This window comes from Pogona vitticeps, chromosome 5 (genome assembly GCF_051106095.1).
Source record: "Pogona vitticeps strain Pit_001003342236 chromosome 5, PviZW2.1, whole genome shotgun sequence".
NCBI classification, from domain to species: Eukaryota; Metazoa; Chordata; class Lepidosauria; order Squamata; family Agamidae; genus Pogona; species Pogona vitticeps.
In genome coordinates this window covers 105,605,551-105,625,682 of record NC_135787.1, presented here as the reverse complement: position 1 = coordinate 105,625,682, position 20,132 = coordinate 105,605,551, and the positions used below count along the sequence as shown (strand labels likewise).

The following is a 20,132-nucleotide window of genomic DNA, read 5'->3' as shown; positions in this document are numbered from 1 at the left end:
CCCCTAAAGGGATGACAATTTGGGAGGGTTCTGGAGGCAACTAATGCTGCAAATGAGTGGTTACACCAGCAAAATTTTATTTGCAGAGACTTAAGAAGCTGCAGGACAGATGTCGCAAGTGCATTAACTTCCTGGGGGAATATGTAGAACAGTGTGGCAGTTACAGCTTCATAACTCATTTTTTTCTGGGAAAGGATCAATACTTATCAGCACCCCCTCGTACCACTGGGCTGAAACAACAGAATGAAATTTAACAGGAATAAGTGCAAAGTTCTACACCTAGGGGGAAATAAACCAAGCACACAATTATAAAATAAAGAATATTTCACTCAGTAATACTAAAAGTGAGAAGGATCTTGGAATTGCTGTAGATCACAAGCTGAATATGAGCCAATACTGAAATTTGTCTGCAAAAAAAAGGGCAAATGCTAGTTTAGGCATACAGTATGTCTAAGTATAGTCCCTGCATCCTGTGAAGTACTAGCTACCCACTATTCAGCACTGCTTAGTCCTCATTTTGAGTGTTATGTCCACTGCACTTTAAGAAGGATACCAACAAACTGAAACAAGTTCAGAGGAGGGCAACAAAGATGATCATGAGTCTGGAAACCAAGTCCAAGGAAGGACTTAAAGAACTGGGCATGCCTAGTCTTGAGAAAAGAAGAGTGCGGGGAGATATAAAATACCTTTTCAAATACTTGAAAGGTAGCCATCCAGAGGATGGGCAGGATCTGTTCTCAATTATCCAAGTGCAAAGCACATAATAGTCTTAACTTACAGGAAGCCAGATTTTCGCTGAATATCAAGAAAAACTCTTTGAGTTTTTACAACCTCTTGCGCTGCCTGTAGAGTTTGTGTCTGGGAGAGATCTTTCTGGGCTGGGGTGACTGTCAATCTATCTAGCACTAACCAATCATTCCTTTCCTGCCTCTGAATTCAAAGAGAACCCCACCTCTCTGCTCAGTGTTGTTTTCCCTCTCCCTAGTAGTCTGTTGAGATCTGTTGGTGAAAGCAGTCACGTTTGTCAATTTGCTGTTTCATCTGTTGATCTATAAATAATGAAACCTTTTATTATTTCTCCTATTAATTTCTCAGAGAGAGTTATTGAGACTATGTACTTCTGCTGCATGGCTGGAGGACTTTAACCAAAAATTCAAAACTCTGCGACAAAAACTTCCTAACTGTCAGAACAGTAGGACAATAGAGCTACTTATCACGGGAAGTGGTGAGTGTTCCAAGGCTGGAGGCATGCAAAAGAAAATTAGACAACTGTCTGTCAGATATCCTTTGATTTGGATTCCTGCATTGAGCAAGGGGTTGGACTCGATGGCCTTATAGCTCCCTTCCGACCACATTATTCTATGTTTCTATATCCTACCTCTCTCTGCCTCCCTTTGTCTCCCTCCCTCCCTCCCTCCCTCTGTGTGTGTGTGTGTGTGCGTGTGTGTGTGTGTGTGCGTGCAAGCACACGTGTGTGTGTGTGTGTGTGTTTAATTCATACACACAGGGATAAAGTGTGGAACTGTTGCAAACTATTACTACTTTAATGGTCTACCTCATTCTTTATTCTCTGGGAGAAGTTATACAAGAAATCCATCTTAGATTTTCGGGGGGGGGGGCACAATCTTAAATGACCGCACAGGTACATTTAGAGACCAAACATTCCATCGGTATGAGCCCTTCAAGGAGAAAGACGTACAGTTTAATGACAAGGAAGAAACCTTACTTGAATAGGTTTCTGTGTTCTTCAGACGTTGCTCATTTACATTGTGAAACAAAGGTTCAGATGCACTGTCTCTGGCAACATTACTGCCCTGTTGGACAAAGCCAGCTTTCCCCTAGAAACAAACCAGGAGTTATCAGACATATAAAATGGGTTCAAGGCACGTGATGATGGAGTCCGAGATAGGCATGTTTGGTTCTGCAAGCCATCTGAGAGCTTGGGGGTGGGTGCTGTACTTCCATTTTGAAAGTTAATGCTGAGCAGAATTGAGGGCTCATTTCAAAGGTAGGCAACTTTGTCCTCTCCAGATGGATTGCAACTTCCAGAAGTCATAGAAAGGATGGCCAATGGTCAGAGATTATGGAAAGTTTTAATATAAAGCATCTGCTGGACTCCTGCATGCCTACCTCTGGTTTATTTATTGTGTTTATTCAGAAGGTCATAAAACTAATCTTCTAGGCATTGATCTGTAGTTGTTGTGCCAACTGTGCACCAGTCACCTGTGAGCAGGATAGGGATGGAATGCAAGGCGCACCAGAATGAGAGGATCTGCTCTGTACTCTATAATGGGGATCAAAAATATGTTGCCTGAGGCTGAATGCAGTCCCCTCTCTGGCCTTCTGGAGCTCCAAATGTCTCACAATATTTTAAACGCTTTTCAAAGGGGTGATTTAACAAACATTCCTTATGCCCCCTGAGGGGTAGAGGCAACATTGCCATGTTTTATGGAATTCCCAGGACTCACGGGAAGGCCCACATACCCTGAAAATATTTTTTTTAAAAAAATGTCCACTAGGAGGCACAAGGAAAATTTTTCCGTATAAAAGAAACCCTACTTTCGTAAGAAAAAAAATTAATGGGGTCACAGCAGAAGGTGCTGCCTCTAAAGGTAGAGATGGGTGTGGGTAGAGTCTGGAGATTGCCCTGCTGCGTAACCTCTTTGACTGTCAGTCATAGACACCTTTGGATGTGGAAACATTAAGAATCTCTTTGCTAAGGTTGGAATGGGCAGCTCCAAAGCTGGGGGGAAATTACTTTTTTGAATACCACTTCCACAATCACCAGGAATCACACCAAAGAAGGAACTTTTCTAAGTTCTTGAACGTCTTAGCCTCAGTGTTTCCTGTCCAGTCAAGGCCAGGAACATAGCAGTGTGAATACATCTGTCTACTAGACTGATGGTTTCCTGCCATGGGGCATATAAGTTGCATTTTCTGGTCTGTAGTTTTTGCGTTACAGTTAACCACAACGATTCACATTTAAGTGATGCAACAAGCTGCAGTTAGTCTAAACCAGAAACAAGGAGTTCCAAAGTCCTCCATATTAGAGGGGGAGAAACGACAGGAAGTTTGAGGTTCTCATCGTGCTGAACTTGATGTGAAAACTGAACACAGTCATGCTGTGTAATTCTGAATTATCAGTGTAGCTTGAACACTAACGTGTGCATTTTCACATTAGGGTATACATATAGTTTCTTGTAAGGCAGCTTTTTCCAGTCTGGTGTTCTGTAGATGCTTTGAACCACAACGTCCTGGTCAAGCTCCCTGGAGCTGATGGCTGCTGCAGTTCAAAATGCCTGAAGGATACCAAGCTTGTGAAGGCTGCTATAGTGAAGTATACAGATAAGCATGTGGCTGCATAGTGAGTTTTCATAGTGCCTTGCAGCCTCCCCTTGCAACTTGAGTATTCAATTAATACCTGTAAGGAAATTGTATAATCTTTTCCGGGCACAAAGCGATTCACATCTGCATCCCAAAGCTCATTGAAAATCTTGGAGAGTTCCCGATTCAAAGGTTGCCTACAAATAAACAAAGGGAATGATCAATTTGAGAAAAGACCGTAATCAACCAGAACCCTGAAAGGAAACATCAGATACAACCTATTCAGTCATTTAAAACATGGTAAGGGGGGGAGGAGTGAAGGGGGCTTATCAGCATACCTCACTGCATGAAACTCAATAATTATGTTAACTCAGACACAATTATCTTTCCACTGTGAAGCATACTTAAACTGCAGGGGCAGAAGATGGAACCAGACAGCCCTCGGGATACCTCCAAAATCTACGGTTCTCCTTTTTTTATGCCCCATACCTTCCCAGTAAATATTGAAAGACTGGAGACATGGGAGTGTGGCTGTGCTCTCCTCCACATTTAGAATTGTTTCAACAACCAAACAAGGGCTAAATTAAAGCCAATTCCTGGCTTAAGGAGAAAGGTGATGGTTCTCCGTTGGTCATGCTGAGTCAGGGATTCTAGTAGTTACAGTTTTTTTTAAAAAAAGTAACTTTTCCAAGCTCTTCTGCACATAGACGTCAGGAGCTGAATGACTCAAAGAGACAGACCCAGTGGGACAATATTGACACCCCTACCCCCACCTAATAGTACTGGCATATGGATTTTGCATTTCATTTCATGCAAAATGAAAGGAAAACATCCATAGCAGCTCTGATTGGCCAATGGGGAGTGGGGGTTTCCTGATGGCCTGGTATTGGCTGGGGGGGGGGTCTAAACAGTGCAAGTGGAGAGTTTTCTCCCTGGTCTGCATGCCCAGCTTAAAAGCCGGTGGGCACAGCCACCCACTGTCCTGTCTGCTGCTCACTAGCACCCATCCCCTTCTTTTATTTCCCTCACTCCCTCTTTTACATGAGTGGCAGAATGTGCTGTTATTGGTTATTGCATAGGTTGCCCAGGGGATGGTTGTGATGTTTGCACTGCAATATGTGTGTACACTCAATCTTGTCACAACTTTGTTGGCAGTTTGGGGCATGGAGGTTGGATCCGGACAGCTTAAGGGCAAAGAAAGGAGTCTACTTGCCTAGAACAGTTAAAGAACCTCCCTGTATGGGGAGATTGGAGCAGGGCCATGGTCTGTTCCAGCTTAGGAGCCTGCAGGCCCATCCCTTGCCCCAGGTGTATGAGAATCATGGAGCAGCAGACACACATGTAATTTCCAGAAAATGGCTACTTCTGGTGGAACCTTCAGCAGTTGCTGAAGTGAATGGTGGCTGGCATCAGATGGCAATCGACCCAAATGATGGCCAGGGACTGCTGCTGTAGCCAAAAAAGTTGTGGCCTTTCCTACAAAAAATTGTCTATATAGTATTTGTAGTTTATAAAGCCCTCGGGAGAGCCTGCTCAACAATAGGCCAGCAGAAAAACTAGCAGTCTCTTTTTGATATTTTCAGACGTTAGCACAGTACACTTGATATCTTATGGCATCTAACATAGCATTGGTTGTTGTGAGTTTTTCGGGCTCTTTGGCCCTGTTCTGAAGGTTGTTCTTCCTAACATTTCACTAGTCTCTGTGGCCAGCATCTTCAGAGGACAGCACTCTGTGCTCTGGTGTAGTTGGCTTGGGAGTGGAGCCAACTATACTCCCAAGCCAACTACACCAGAGCACAGAGTGCTGTCCTCGGAAGATGCCGGCCACAGAGACTGGCGAAACGTCAGGAAGAACAACCTTCAGAACAGGGCCAAAGAGCCCGAAAAACTCACAACAACCATTAGATCCCGGCCGTGAAAGCCTTCGCGAATAACATAGCATTGCTAGGATGTTTCTAGGTAGAATGAAAACACAACATGCTTCCTTGGGGGAGGGGAGCTGTTGCTGTCATTTCCTTGAAGAGTTTGAAATCAAATCCAATTTTAAAACTCTAATTATAACAAAATATTTTAAAATTCTAAGTCCGGTCTCTGAGGAAGAGCCAACAACCACTCCTGCTTCATGGCTGTAGATTTGCCAAGTGCCCTGTGCCAGATACAGTTGTGCCTCGCTTGACGATTACCTCGTTAGATGAGGAAATCACTTGATGAAGAAGTTTTAATAGGCAAAAATTGTTTAACGACGATCAGTTCCCTGCTTCGGGAACCGATTTTTCACTTAACGACGATCTTTACAGCTGATTGTCGGGTATTCAAAATGGCCGCCTGCTGTTTAAAATGGCTCCCTGCTGTGTTTTCAGATGGATTCCTGGCTTTACAGGCACCAAAAAGGGCTGCCCTGTGGAGGATCTTCGCTGGACGCTGAGGTATTTCACCCATTGGAACGCATTGAACCGGTTTTCAATGCATTTCAATCGGCTTTTTCATTTCGCTTGATGAGGATTTCACTTAACAGCAATTTGAATGGAACGAATTATCCTCGTCAAGCGAGGCACCACTGTACATCTGCAAGTATTCCTGCAGCTGCAAAAGCCTGCTAAGGAGGGGCTTCTGTATATCTGAAAGAGAGCCTGGAGAAGCTTCTTCTTTTGGACTACAACTCCAAGGCTCCACCAGGCATCAGGGCTCCTCCTAGCTGCAGGATTTTGAGAAATATAGTACAAGAAAGTGCACTCCCCCCCCCAAAAAAAAAACTCTGATCAAACAATAAAAGATTTTAATGAAGGAAAGATATTGCCACCAAGGTCATACGGTTGACACTCATTAACAGGTTGAGCTATCTGTTGAAATTTGCTAGACTCACATGAGGAGGTATGTTTCCTGCAAAGTCATTTATATTAGAGAACTGGAAAGACAAAGGCTTAAAAAAAAGATCAAATGTGCTTGAACTTTCTTAGTTGTTAGCTCCTTTTCTTTGGCTCAAATTCCTCATCATAGGCATCCTTCTGTCTCAAGAGACTATGGTAACGTGCTCTGTACGGAGGACTTGGAACAGCGTCTAGTGTTTTGATGCTGTACGCAAAGCTGGAGTGTCCTCTCCAGGGCATGTAGCTTGAGTAAAATAATATGGAGGATAGGCTGTTACCCAACCAGCAAATCCCCCTCTCCATGTCACTGAAATAGTACAACTGGTTTCAGCGACGTCACAGGAGTTGACATAATGACACGTATTGCCTCCGGGACTCCGGCTCTGGATTTTGCCTCGAGGTTAACTCCTGAAGCCTTTTCCATCGGTGGATATAGCCACAAGGTAGTGGAGGTTTGAAGTCAGAGTTTTCCTTCTCCTAGATGGGCTGCCTTCCAGGACTGAACGAGTTCCACCTACCCGGCCTGTTCCCTCACGGCATAGAGGACAATGGCAAATACTAGTCTCATGTTCGAAATGGAGGTAAAAAGCACATGGCAACTACCAACCAGTAAGATAACAGGAAAGGTATCAGAATAGATCACAGAATAGATCACTCTTTTCTATTTCTATTATAATTCAGTTACAAACTCTCTATAAAGAGAACACTGCCCTTTAATAGCACGAACCAAAGAAATTAGTGACAAGGAGCCAGGAGCCCCACTGTGACGTGTGGAAAAGTTAGGCTATTTAGCCTTAGGCAAGCTACTATCTCATGATGCTTTACACGTTCAGATGGAGCTTAAAAAGTTCCAATTGTGGGGGTTACCTAACTTAATGTCTATTGCTGCAGACTTTGTCAGCTTATTGAGGAGCAGATGTACTAAACTCCATTTAGATTTTTTGACTAAAGCTTCCAGAATTCCAGCTGGCCTAGTTCCCAACATAGTGCTCTACAGAGGTCTGCATGAAGACTCTCATAGTTCCCCCAAACTGCCTCAGGCCTGTTCTAACTGTAGCCACAAACATGAAAGAGGCATCAGGTTTCTTATCTGTGCCATAGAGCCTTATGCAGTATTACCAGCACTAGGCAACATATGGAAGATCAGATGCCCAGTTATGCCGATGGGTCCCTTGAAAAGGTTTGTTCCCCAGTTTCTCATTAAAGCTGCAGCCCTATTGCCTCCCATGAACGGGAGTGATGTTTGCGCAGGTACTCTACAACACTCATGTGGCTTAGCAACCTTGGGCATGGCACCCCCACACCGGGTAACAATACCTTGACCACACTTTGTGATGTCACTTTTTTTCAACATTATAAAGTCTCCAGCAGAGACTTTAGGTAGAGTCATCATGTCCTCAACAGAGGAAAGCAGCTTGGCAACAACTCCTGAAAACCAAAAAGTGGAAAAGACAGAAGACCTTTCTTCCAACAAAACAACTGGGGTGAGGAAATCAAATCTATTTCACTGGACTGCGCAGTATGCTTCTGACATAGAGGTGGGTGGGGAAAGTTTTCTTCCAGGTACTCCTTTTAAAAATCTGCTTGTAGAGCATCCTAAAATATACCTTTGTTTTTTGGATCCTAAAGGGCTGCTTTAACAGCCTGATTTCATTGCAGAAGTACCCAAAACTTCTGCAATGAGGTGGTAACTTCTGAAAACCAAAAAGTACAAAAAGCAGAAGAGCTTTCCTCCAACAAAACATGAGGTGAAGTATTCTAACAGTTTGGAGACTGAAATAGGCAGCGGGGAAGGATCATCAGTGACCACAAGTTACAATGACTCTGAAGAAGATATGAAATTGGAGACATGACACCATAATCAGAAATGTCAGCAGCTTGTGCTTAGGAAAGGAAAACTCCGACTTCAAACCCCCATTGAGGCACTGCCATTGTCCTCCATGCCATGAGGCTCAAATTATACTTCTCATAAAAACACAATATTTTATTGCAATTGGAAATCCTGGATCCATATTATTTTAATAATATTTAACTCTCTTAAAGCTTCATTCACAGCCATGCGGTAATATGGTCAATTAATTTGTCAATTCAGAGGCTGTGTCAGAAATAATGGGAAATGCTTCAGACTGTTTGGCCCTCCAGCTTGGTATCAGCTATGGTGCTCGACACCAGCTTTCTGGGATTTCACTGAGGAGACTTTTCCAACCCTATCTGGGGCCTTTTGCACACAACACATGTACTTTACCACTAAATTACCTTTCCTAAATGTGTGACCCATAATTTCCCTGACGGCTCAACATCAGACCCCTTTGACATCCAAAGCGGAGTGAAACAGGGCTGTGTCCTCGCACCAACACTTTTTGGGATCTTTTTTGCAGTCATGCTGAAGCATGCCTTTGGAGCTGCAACCGAGGGCGTCTATCTCAGGACTAGATCAGACGGAAAGCTCTTTAATCTCTCTAGATTGAGAGCGAAGACCAAAGTCCAACTGAAATGCATGCGGGACTTCCTCTTCGCAGATGATGCAGCCATTGTTGCCCACTCTGCTGAAGACCTCCAACAACTCATGAATCGTTTCAGCAAGGCCTGCCAAGACTTTGGACTAACAATCAGCCTGAAGAAAACACAAGTCATGGGCCAGGGCATGGACTCACCCCCCTCTATTAACATCTCCACACAGGAATTGGAGGTTGTTCATGACTTTGTGTACCTCGGCTCAACCATCTCTGACACCCTCTCTCTAGATGTCGAGCTGGATAAACACATTGGCAAAGCAGCCACCATGTTCTCTAGACTCACAAAGAGCGTATGGCTCAATAAGAAGCTGACGACACATACGAAGATCCAGGTTTATAGAGCCTGTGTTCTAAGCACACTCCTGTACTGCAGTGAGTCATGGACTCTTTGTGCACGGCAGGAGAGGAAGCTGAACACCTTCCATATGCATTGCCTCCGACGGATTTTTGGCATCACCTGGCAGGACAAAGTTCCAAACAGAGCAGTCCTAGAACGAGCTGGAATTTTCAGCATGAACACATTACTGAAACAGCGACGTCTACGTTGGCTCGGGCACGTCGTGAGAATGGCTGATGGTCGGATTCCAAAGGATCTCCTCTATGGAGAATTAGTGCAGGGAAAGCGCCCCAGAGGGAGACCACAACTGTGATACAAGGACATCTGCAAGCGAGATCTGAAGGCCTTAGGAATAGACCTCAACAGATGGGAAAACCTGACATCTGAGCGTTCAGCCTGGAGGCAGGCGGTGCATCACGGCCTCTCCCAATTTGAAGAGACCCTTGCCCAGCAGGCCGAGGCAAAGAGGAAGTCACAAAAGCAGCAAAACCAGGGAGCCGGACAGGGGACAGACTGGATTTGTCTTCCGTGTGGAAGGGACTGTCACTCTCGAATTGGCCTCCTCAGCCACACTAGGCGCTGTTCCAAGCCCTCCATACAGAGCACGCTACCATAGTCTTTCGAGACTGAAGGATGCCTAACTAAAAAATTTCCCTGATGGAAGCCTTTGACTGGGAATCTAAATCAGGACTTCACTCACCCCAACAAGAACAATGTCAACAAGGAAGACATAAGAACAGAAGTAAAGGTACTGGTTGCTAGGTACTGGTCACCTAGTCTCCAAATCATCTGGGGCTCAGGAATAAATGGTCCACAGGCTCATCAAATTGGATATTCTTCAAAAATAAGTTCCAAATTTATCTTTGCTGCAGACATTAGTAAACCCCATTAAGTGTGCCAGTGGGAGCATCCTTTCAAACACAGCACAGCTTCATTTCCTAGTCTTACCCTCAGCAAAATAGTAAGAGACATGCATAGTTTAGAACGATTGGAGAACCAACAGTTTACCTCACCCACATAGCGATGGCCGTGGCTCACTATTACTGACAATGAACAAAACTCACAAGTTCAGTTTAATGAAAAGGGAGAGAGAACTGGGCCTGGCCAGTTTTGAACAGTACATCATCCATAAATGTTTAACTCATATTTCTTATTTACAGTACTGAACACCTGCCTCAACAAAAATTATATGAAGACATGAGAACAATACATTGCATAGAGCGTTCACAAAGAAAACTCAATGAGGCCTTGTCCAAATTTGTACTGGCACAAATCCAGATTTTGCAGAACACCTTGCCAGTCTTGAGAATACAAAATGCTGGGGGAGAGCAGGAATAAGCTTCACATTTCAACCAAAAAAAAAAAAAAAAAAAAAGCTTTACCAATAGTGCACAGTTATTTCATGAGATTTTTTCAAATGGTCAAAATTTCTAGGACATGATCAATAATAATAATAATAATAATAATAATAATAATAATAATAATAATAATAATAATAATAATAATAATAATAATAATAATAATTATTATTATTATTATTATTATTATTATTATTATTATTATTATTATTATTATTATTATTATTATTATTATTATTATTATTATTATTATTATTATTATTAATTGTCATTGTAAGTATATACACAGTATACCCATACAACGAAATTCACAGACACCCAGAGACCAGACACATGCACACACATAAAATTCCCCAAACACTCCCCACCCACTAAAAGTCCCCCACTAAAAATACAAACATCTACACCGCAGGGCAAGTAACACAGTCCAAGTAATTATTCACTACTGGTGGTCTTTAAGCTCATTATTAATTACAATTATAGCTCTGGGATAAAAACTATTGAGAAAACGTGTGGTCCGAGTCTTAATTGTTCTATATCTTCTGCCAGTTCAAAAAAGTTATAAGCAGGATGGGAAGAGTCTCTCAGGATGCTGTGTGACTTCCTTAGACAGCGGGATGTGAAGATGTCATCCAGGGTTGGTAGCTGGAGCCCGATGATATTCTGGGCAATTTTAATGGTTCTCTGTAGAGCGTTTTGGTCTGCTACAGAGCTACTCCCAAACCATGCCAGAATGCCATAAGTTAGGACACTTTCAATGGTGCTACGATAGTATGACAGAAGTAAATGCTGAGATAAATTTAACTTGCCGAGCATTCTCAGGAAATACAGCCTCTTCTGTGCCTTCTTCATTAGCATGTTGGCATTTATAGTCCATGAGAGGTCCTCTGAGATGTAAGTACCCAGAAATTTAAAACTACAACAACCAAGGAGGTGTTTTCTTATATTATAACAAAATTGTAAAAAATGTGTTGAGGAGATACACAAAGAGGAAGAGGACCATGAATCACTCATTTGTTCTATGACTCAAGTAAGTCTCAGCATCATAGGATTATAGAATCATAGAACAAGTGCCCAGAACTGGACCCTGTATTCAAGCTGAGGTCTGACCAAGGCAGAATAGAGCAGTATTATTACTTCCTTTGATCTGGACACAATACCTGTGTTCATATAACTAAGTACTGCATTTTTTTTCATGACATGTTTTCAAGTGAGTGCTTATATTCCAAAGCTTTATATTTGACTAGAATATTGTAAACAGTTCAGAATACCGTTGGTTGGATCTGGACTTCATTAAATTTAGCATCGATCCATTGGAAGCAATAGGATTTAAATTAACCCTGATTAGTGTACTCTTTTGATTGGGGTGGCAAAACTGAAACCGAGTGGTTGAAATACAGTAAAATAAATGATTGACCATACTTTATTCTTTTTATCTTTATCTGTTTTAAGGGGGTTGAAGGACAGCAAAGGTCAACCAAGGACTGGACAATGTATTTCATTCTCCAGCATGACACAGATCTGATGTACGTGTTTTAGCAATGCCTTACTTTACTTCCATTCACTCTTTTCAAAACAGTTACAGAAACAGGAATTCCATTGTTTTCTCAGAGCTATTCATGTCCTCATCTGACCAAAAAAATAATGTTGTCAACAGCCTGTTCTATAAAGCTTGATTATCAGGGTGTTTTTTGTATGGCACTTGTAAATTGATGACCATGACTACCAAAATGTGTTCTTGTTCACATTTCAGGAGCTGTTTGCAAAATTAGTAGCAAATATGCTGAGCATGCTGTCTAGGTTTTCAGTGCAAGCAGAACTGTGAATCCAAACTTCAGCTAATCCTTCCCAATTGTTAACGTATTATGTTGTAGGAGCCCAATTTTAGGACCATCAGAGCAACAGGAGATTTGTTGCTTTACAAGAAAATGCACAAGAGGCACTTGTTCTGCAGATATATACTAGGCAGTGTTCCTCTTTCTTTATAATCTTCACTTGGTAAACCGAAAACACAGTTTAAGATACTCAGGGGCTCTATTCACTATTAGACAATTAGAGACCTGTTTTTATAGTCTATTTCTAGTAATTAAGATTATGCTTCATAGTAATTGTTATGACACTGCATTGAGAGACTCCCTTAATGTTGTATTAATTTTAAGAACAACAAAAAGTGCTGTTGAATTAAACCGAAGACCACATCATCCAATATTATATTCCCATCACTGTCTAGTTCTGTGTTCTTGAGAAGCCCATAAAACAAAACCTGAAAGCAGTGGTTGCCAGCTCAATGGTTTGCCCACTAACATTTCACCACCATAGGTAAGTTGCCTCTCAGTTCAAATCATTGCGGCAAATGCCTATTGACTGATACTCAGTCTATTGATCTATTCTCCATTGCTCCAATAAAGCCTTCAAAGTCATCTAAAGCAAAGAATATTCAGTGTGTTCAACATGACAGGTAATTTCCCCACTGATGTTGGGGTCTTCTGAGAAATGTAGTCCAAAAAAGAATATATCTTATGTGATGGGTTCAGGGACCACTCAACCACACTACCCTGTTGATCTTGAAGTGGGTAAGCCCAGAAGAGTTAAATGTGGTAATTGCTAGGGAAACTGCCTGACCCTGGTAGCTCCCAATCCTTTGGTCTGATCCAACTAAGCAATGCTTTCAGGGAGTTCCAAAAAATCTACAAGGTTAGTGTTCAAGGCTGTCATGTCAATCCTGCAAGGTAGAATTGCCACCACAAAAATACACACTTCCGGTAGGTGGTCAAGGCAAGAACTGGTTTTAAGTACCACAAGCCTTCTTAGTCAAAGATTCAGACAACTGAATGGAGTTTTAAGTATTTTATTAAAGATAGTGAAAACGTCAAAGAGGCAAAAGTTTTAAATGGTCCCATCAAGGCATCAAAACTATTTTGGACCAAACAAATGATTGAAATCAAAGGAAGTAGCGATACAGAACAAACATACACAAAAAATAAGAAAGCCAGCAACACTACCTCAGAGCATTCTCAGCATGGCATAACAGAATAGCAAAGCATCTCCTAAAAGATAACTAAGCAAAATAAAGTAACTTCTGAACTTCTTTTTACACCTTATTCATTGCCTTCTCAACTTTTTGAGATGGTCTGCCAACTAGGTTTTATGTTTCCTCAAATGCGTATGAAGACAAGAGCAGTTTCTGCCTGCCTCCACGCCCAGCTCAAAATCATTTTCCAATTAACACAGTACCAGGGAAGCAGCCAGCCTGGCCTTTAAGTCTTTGCTCATAAGATAAACTACAGGTGATACTTTTGTTTCTTTGTGGGCAAAATCTGCTCCCCATCTTTATCCCAGCCAGATGTTCCCAGGCACTGAGAAAAGCATGAATTTTCCAGAAAGGTCCCCAGCCCTTGTTTCCCTAATCATTCAGTTTCTCCACATCCTACTGATGCAGAAGGCAGCTAGATCAAAGAAGATAATACTAAATGCAGCATGATAAAAGAAGCTTCCTTTGAAATCAGCTTCTTCTACAAAACAATATAATAAAGTGTTTATCTCTAATTTCCCTGTATTATCAACAGTGGGGTCATTTTCAATGTAAGATTGTCCTTCAAGACTGGAACACACAGATTTTGGAAACATTATTGCGAAGTCTAACACTTCAGTGCTACTTTGTTTTTTAAATGCTGAGTTTTAACATGCTACTCTTTGAGGGGTTTTAAATAATTTTTATGCTATAGTGAGGATGCCAGAAGGGCCATAAACATCCCAAAATGACCCTCCCAAAAATATGAAGTAACAAGTAAATATTATACATAACTGGTAATTATACAAACTGGTGTTTGTGTTCATTCTGTTGTTTTCAAATTAACATTGCGGCTCTATCGGGCCCCAGAAGTAAGATGCTGCAACTAATGTCATGCAAGTAAACTGTTACTCCAAACTTGTAAGGGACATTGTGTTTAAATCTGTTCTGGACTGTGGCCCAGGGCCTTAAACCACTTTCAGACCATGAAATACCTGAATTGCAGGTTCTTGCCCTTCTCGATGACAGATAGCATTTGCTGAATGACACAATAGACCAGTCTTTGTAAGAGGGAAAAAAAGGAATTACCCATAAGTATTACTGGCATGCCAGTAATCTTTATAACCCTTGATTTTTGCAAAGGAAGAGCAAAGGATGTAAATCCTACTGTTTCTTAACATAATGCTCTATTCTTTAAACATTGCCAACTGCACTGTCTGTTGTAATATTTGCACAACATAGCTGGCACCCTCCTAAAACGAAACTGGACTCCAGGCTGTGTGTATTGCTTTTGTCAAGCAAGTTGGGGAACATTCTTTCCCCCTTTTCATAAATCTATTTATTATTTATTTATGAGATAGCTTCTCTCTGGAAACATTTCTGTTGCAGTATAAACACTGGCAGCAGGCTGGTGGAAACTCAGCTGTATTGCAACCTCTACCACTACAGAATTTGGTGTGTAGGACGGGGTAGATGAAGCATGGTTACAGGTTTTCCGTCTTGTTGTTAGGAATATGAAACATAAATCTAACAATTTGCTCAGCCTTTAGGAGTACAGACCTGTGTACAAATTCTAAATATACATCCTAACGTTTTCATACACAACTACTTTCATGATGATTGGGTTATTGTTAGTTAAATGACCATGTGTTTATTTGGGGCTTGCATTTTAATCTTCCAGTTCAGCCTTTTTAACTTGCTTAGTAACCGTGGAAATTAATAGTACCAGTCTATAAATAGAACTCTACTTCCCTGAGGAGCAGAGAATCAAACTTCAGTTTAATTGCACTCAATATGTAGCGATTAAATGAACCTTTCATTAAACCCACACAATGCAAAGGTCAAGAATGCTTTCTCCATCTACCACTTTATCTCAATCTGTTTGCTTTTGCAATGTCTCAGATAATTTACTGCCGCTCATTATGACTAGAGTTACCTATAAAAGAGAAGTGATTTCTCATTTTCATATTTGTTGCAGACAAGCAAACAACTGCACATAGAGCAAGCAGAGGCCATAGAATACAACTGCACTTCACACGGTATCCTGTGGCTCAAACTCGCTATCCTTTGAGGCTTAATCTGCTCCCTGGGCACAGAAGAGCAGCAAAATAAACCTGTTATCTAGAATTGTTCCTTACCTTTCAGCCATGTTGACCAAGTGCTGCTTTCTTCCCCACCCAGTCTTGGCAAACTGACTAGCTGTGAGCAGAGCATCAAACTTTCTTAACTCCACCTCTGGTAAGATTGACCATTTGCCCCACCTCCAACCTGGTCACTGAGAGCTGCCTTTGAGTAAGACAGGAAGAGAAGTGTGAAGGAGAGACTCCGCAGTTAGTTCCTCATTGGCCACCTTTGTGGCTTGTCAAACTCCACTAGGCTGAGACAGAGAAACACAGCAGCCACCACTGGGCATTCCATGTTGTTATTTTTATTGACGGGGCTGAACTTGATGATGCACAAGGTCTCTTCCAGCTCTGCATTTCTAAGATGATGATGACTATTATTCTTATTAATGTTCTTGTATATGCCATCAAGGTAAAGGTTCCCCTTGACAATTTTTGTCCAGTCATGTCCGACTCTAGGGGGCGGCGCTCATCCCGCTCTTCAAGCCATAGAGCCAGCGTTTGTCCGAAGACAATCTTTCCGTGGTCACATGGCCAGTGTGATTTAGACACGGAACGCTGTTTACCTTCCCACCGAGATGGTACCTATTTATCTACTCGCATTTGCATGCTTTCGAACCGCTAGGTTGGCGGGAGCTGGGACAAGCGATGGGCGCTCACTCCGTCGCATGGATTCGATCTTACGACTGCTTGGTCTTCTGACCCTGCAGCACAGGCTTCTGCGGTTTAGCCCACAGCGCCACCACATTGCCATCAAGTTGCCTTCAATTCATGAATGACCTTCCAAAGGTCCAGTGTTCCACCACCCTCCTCAGCTCTTGTAAACTCAACCCTGTGATTTCCTTTAGGGAGTCAGTCTGTCTCATGTTTGGTCTTCCTCTTTTCCTGCTGCCTTTCACTTTCCCCAGCATGACTGTGTTTTTCACAGAATTCTGCCTTCTCGTGATGTGCCCAAAGTAGGATAGGCTCAGCTTCAGCATTTTTGCCTCCAGAGATAGTTCAGGCTTGATTTGATCTAGAGCCACCTTATTTGTTTCTCTGCCAGTCCAGGGTACAGTGGAACCTCTACTTAAGAACGTAATCCATATTGGAATGGTGTTCTTAAGTTGAAACATTCTTAAGTTGAAGCAAAATTTCCCAAAGGAATGCATTGAAAACAGATTAATCCATTCCAGCTGTTTTTTGTTCTTATATAGAAGTGTGTTCGTACATTGAAGTATTAGTTCCCATAGGAACTAATGCAAAGCTGGTTAATCCGTACTCTACCCCTAGGGGGAGAAATTTTTTTAACCTAAGATGACCTAAGGTTAAAGAAGGGGCAGGAAAGTTTTTTTCCCCTATTCTTATCTTGGAGCTCCGTTCTCAAGTAGATGCAAAATTTAGCGAATGGAGCTGTTCTTAAGTTGGATCGTTCTAAAGTACAGTGGACCCTTGACTTACAGACGGCTTGACTTACAGACTTTTTGAGTTACAGACTTCTCTGGCCGCAAAATTTAGGTTTGACTTGCAGCCTGAGAATTGACTTACAGACCAGAAAAAAAACAAAATGGAACAAAAATGGCCTGTTACGGGATTAATCGGTTTTCAATGCACTGTAGGTCAATGGAGACTTGACCTACAGACTTTTTGACTTGAGAACCGCCTTCTAATACGGATTAAGTTCTCAAGTCAAGACCCCACTGTAGGGAGGTTCTTAAGTAGAGGTTCCACTGTATCAGCAAAGCTCTCCTCCAGCACCACATTAATTATTAATGCTAACAATGTTTCTAAAAGGGAGAGCTAATCGCTCTAGAAATAGGAGGTTTGCATCTTCAAAACTCAGCTTCTTCTCCTGAAGCCCAAATTAAAATGCAACGTGTATTTAAATCAGTGGGCTTTTTATTAAATAGTTTTCTATTTAAAGCAGGAAAAAGCAGTTTAATGAAGGTTTCATGGCAACATTTCTGTTTCTCAGATGCCACTTGTGTTTATGGTGAGCATTTGGAGATTATTATGGGTTGAGTTCAGTCCCTGTCAAGGAAGCACAGTGGGGAACTAAATTCCCAACCTCTGTCTCCAGACCAGATACCTAGACCAGTGAGCTATCCTAAGTATGTGTGTAGTTCTACTGTGTAACAAAAAATAGAATTTTATGAGAAATTCTAAACTCCACCATAGCTATAGTGCTGACCACTTCCCCTCTTGAGTTCCTGCACTTGGTTTCCCAGCCCTTCAGAGCATGGAGGTCTATAGATGGATTCTGAGAAAAGTGTCCAAAAAAGTCACTTTTGAAAGTAACCTCCCATCTTCCAACAATAGAAGCAGTTGTACCAGTAGAACCACCCTATTGGTTGATGGGCTTCAGGTGTTTTTTCTAGCATGCTGGCTTGAAACAGCTAGCTGATTCTGAGGCTGGCAGGATATCAAGTTCACTTTTTAAAGCAAATGGATAGCTATGTATTTGTTCCTTCTCAGTTTTCCAGTGGAAAATCTGTGTTCAGATAATTTTATGCAGAACTTTGTATACTGAACGTCTTGGGTTCAGTATCTTGGTTCAAGAAGCACAAATGGAAAATACCTCATTAGGAGGTCTAGGATAGCTGAAACCCTGGTGATCCACAAACAGCAGTGGGGGGATTCAGATTGCTGTGTGCATTCCACTGTATAATACTGTAGGGTTTTCCTGAACATTACACTCTGTGCTGCTTTAATACTCAATTAGTTTCCAGATTTTCAGTGTTACTCTTCCATTCCCTATTGTGTTACTACTTTGAGGATTAAACTTCCACACCATGCTCACCGTAAATTCATGGAGATCTCACACACACACACTATGGGGAGAGTTTTGTTGGTCCTGGTTGCAATACATTGATTTTACACCAGGTGGTAACATGATGTTCTGCTCCTCCCATCTTTCTTTCTTTCTTTCTTTCTTTCTTTCTTTCTTTCTTTCTTTCTTTCTTTCTTTCTTTCTTTCTTTCTTTCTTTCTTTCTTTCTTTCTTTCTTTCTTTCTTTCTTTCTTTCTTTGCATGCTTGCTCCTTATGTGTGACTTTATATTCCACTCCTCTTTTTTCCTATTAAAGAAGGGAATCATAACATTGCCACTTCCCCCCATCATCTGCACTGCAGTTTTACTTTCTGTTTCTGCCTTAGCTGGCATGGATCCTTGCAATCTCCATCATCAGCTGCATGCCTACAGAACTGGAAAGCTGGAAGGGGACCTATGGATCATTAGATCCAGCCCCTGTCAAGGAAGCACAGTAGGGAATCAAACTCTCAGCTTCTGGCTGCTTGGCCAGATACCTAAACTACTGAGCTACTCAGCAATCCCATTGTGAAGTAATAACTGTGACTTTGAATAGATAGCTACTAACCCATGACTTTTAACATGTGGTTTCACAATAAAATGTCTGTTTATGTTCCAACATCTGCCTCTGTTTATGTTTCTACCCAAGTCAGAGGATGATTTCGTTTAAATAAATATCTTTCTCTCCCCATCACCCATGCCATTGTTTTCTACTTCCTTCTATATACAAACAGAGGCCAAAAGCAAGCACTATATATATATATATATATATTAGTGCTTGTTTTTGGCCTCTGTTTGCAGAACCACTCCTCCCCTCCCTTGCCTGCATATATGGAAGCCAAATATGCAGTGCTCTTATTTGACTTGCAGGCAACTGATTGGGGGCACTGATGGGATGGCTTCCTCATCACAACATACAGCTTCTCCCATTACTCTTCTTTACTATTTGGGGCACTCCTTGCAAGAGTGCCATGGAAAAAAACTTCCACCTGAATGTACCTGCCTGGTATTTTGCTCCATGGTCCAGGACAGCTTTTTCTGAGCTACCAATGCCAAGGGGTTGGGTTCCTTGCTGAAGTTGTCTGTACGTGTTCCAGAGTAAATGCCAGACAAGGATCGCTCTGATTTGGACTAGGCAATGAGTGGGTACCCTTGGACAAGACAGGCTAGAGACTGGAGGCACTAAGGTGATGTCTTTCATAACCCTGGCACACCTTTTCTTTGAGCTCAAGCCTCAAAGAGAGGCCAAGAGGAAGCTGGTAGGAGGTCTGTCTACACACTGGAGATCCACTACATTCCCAATGCTGATAACACTGCTTAGCATCCCCTCATCCCAGGTCATATCCTTTATTTCCCCCGATTTCATTCCCCTGGAAATACACATACCTCCACAAATCTGAGAACAAATCAATCAAGACTGCCTCAGGGTGGGTCAGTCCTGATTTCTGTCACAAATATTTGGATATAAAGCAGATTGAATGGTATTCTCATGCCCTAATTTCTTGCTCGTAAAATAGAAATAGGATAAGCTTGTCTTATTTTATCAGTCTGTTCTCATAAATGCCACCTGAAGGTGTATTCATCCTTGGCCATGGATGCAGGATTTGAAAGGATCCGAAGGAAACAATAGGGAAGCCCCAAGTTTGCTTACAAAGATAATAGTTGATTGAGTAACTTACAGATGCACCCAATAGCTAGAATGGACGACAGCGTGGCTCACAAGTCAGTGCAAGAAATCCGACCAACCATTCAGCAAATCAAGCAGTTTTTATACACTTTTGTTGTTTGCATCCATAGCCTGCAGCTGAGC

At 41.9% G+C, this 20,132-nt stretch overlaps 1 protein-coding gene across 2 annotated transcripts in view; it reads right to left on the bottom strand.

Moving 5' to 3' along the window:
• LOC110087156 (poly(U)-specific endoribonuclease-A) overlaps positions 1-20,132 on the bottom strand; it is a 38,317-nt gene that overhangs the window by 6,670 nt on the left and 11,515 nt on the right. The window contains exons 1-3 of one of the 2 annotated variants that reach the window (XM_020808625.3): positions 15,551-15,683; positions 3,422-3,521; positions 1,727-1,838 (exon numbers count right to left, since the gene is read on the bottom strand). In XM_020808625.3, coding sequence (XP_020664284.3) covers positions 1,727-1,838; positions 3,422-3,521; positions 15,551-15,561 — 223 coding nt within the window. In that variant the 5' untranslated portion in view covers positions 15,562-15,683. Of the gene's footprint in view, positions 1-1,726; positions 1,839-3,421; positions 3,522-15,550; positions 15,684-20,132 lie in introns of those variants that run through there. The other variant, XM_073000809.2, reaches the window with a different exon arrangement.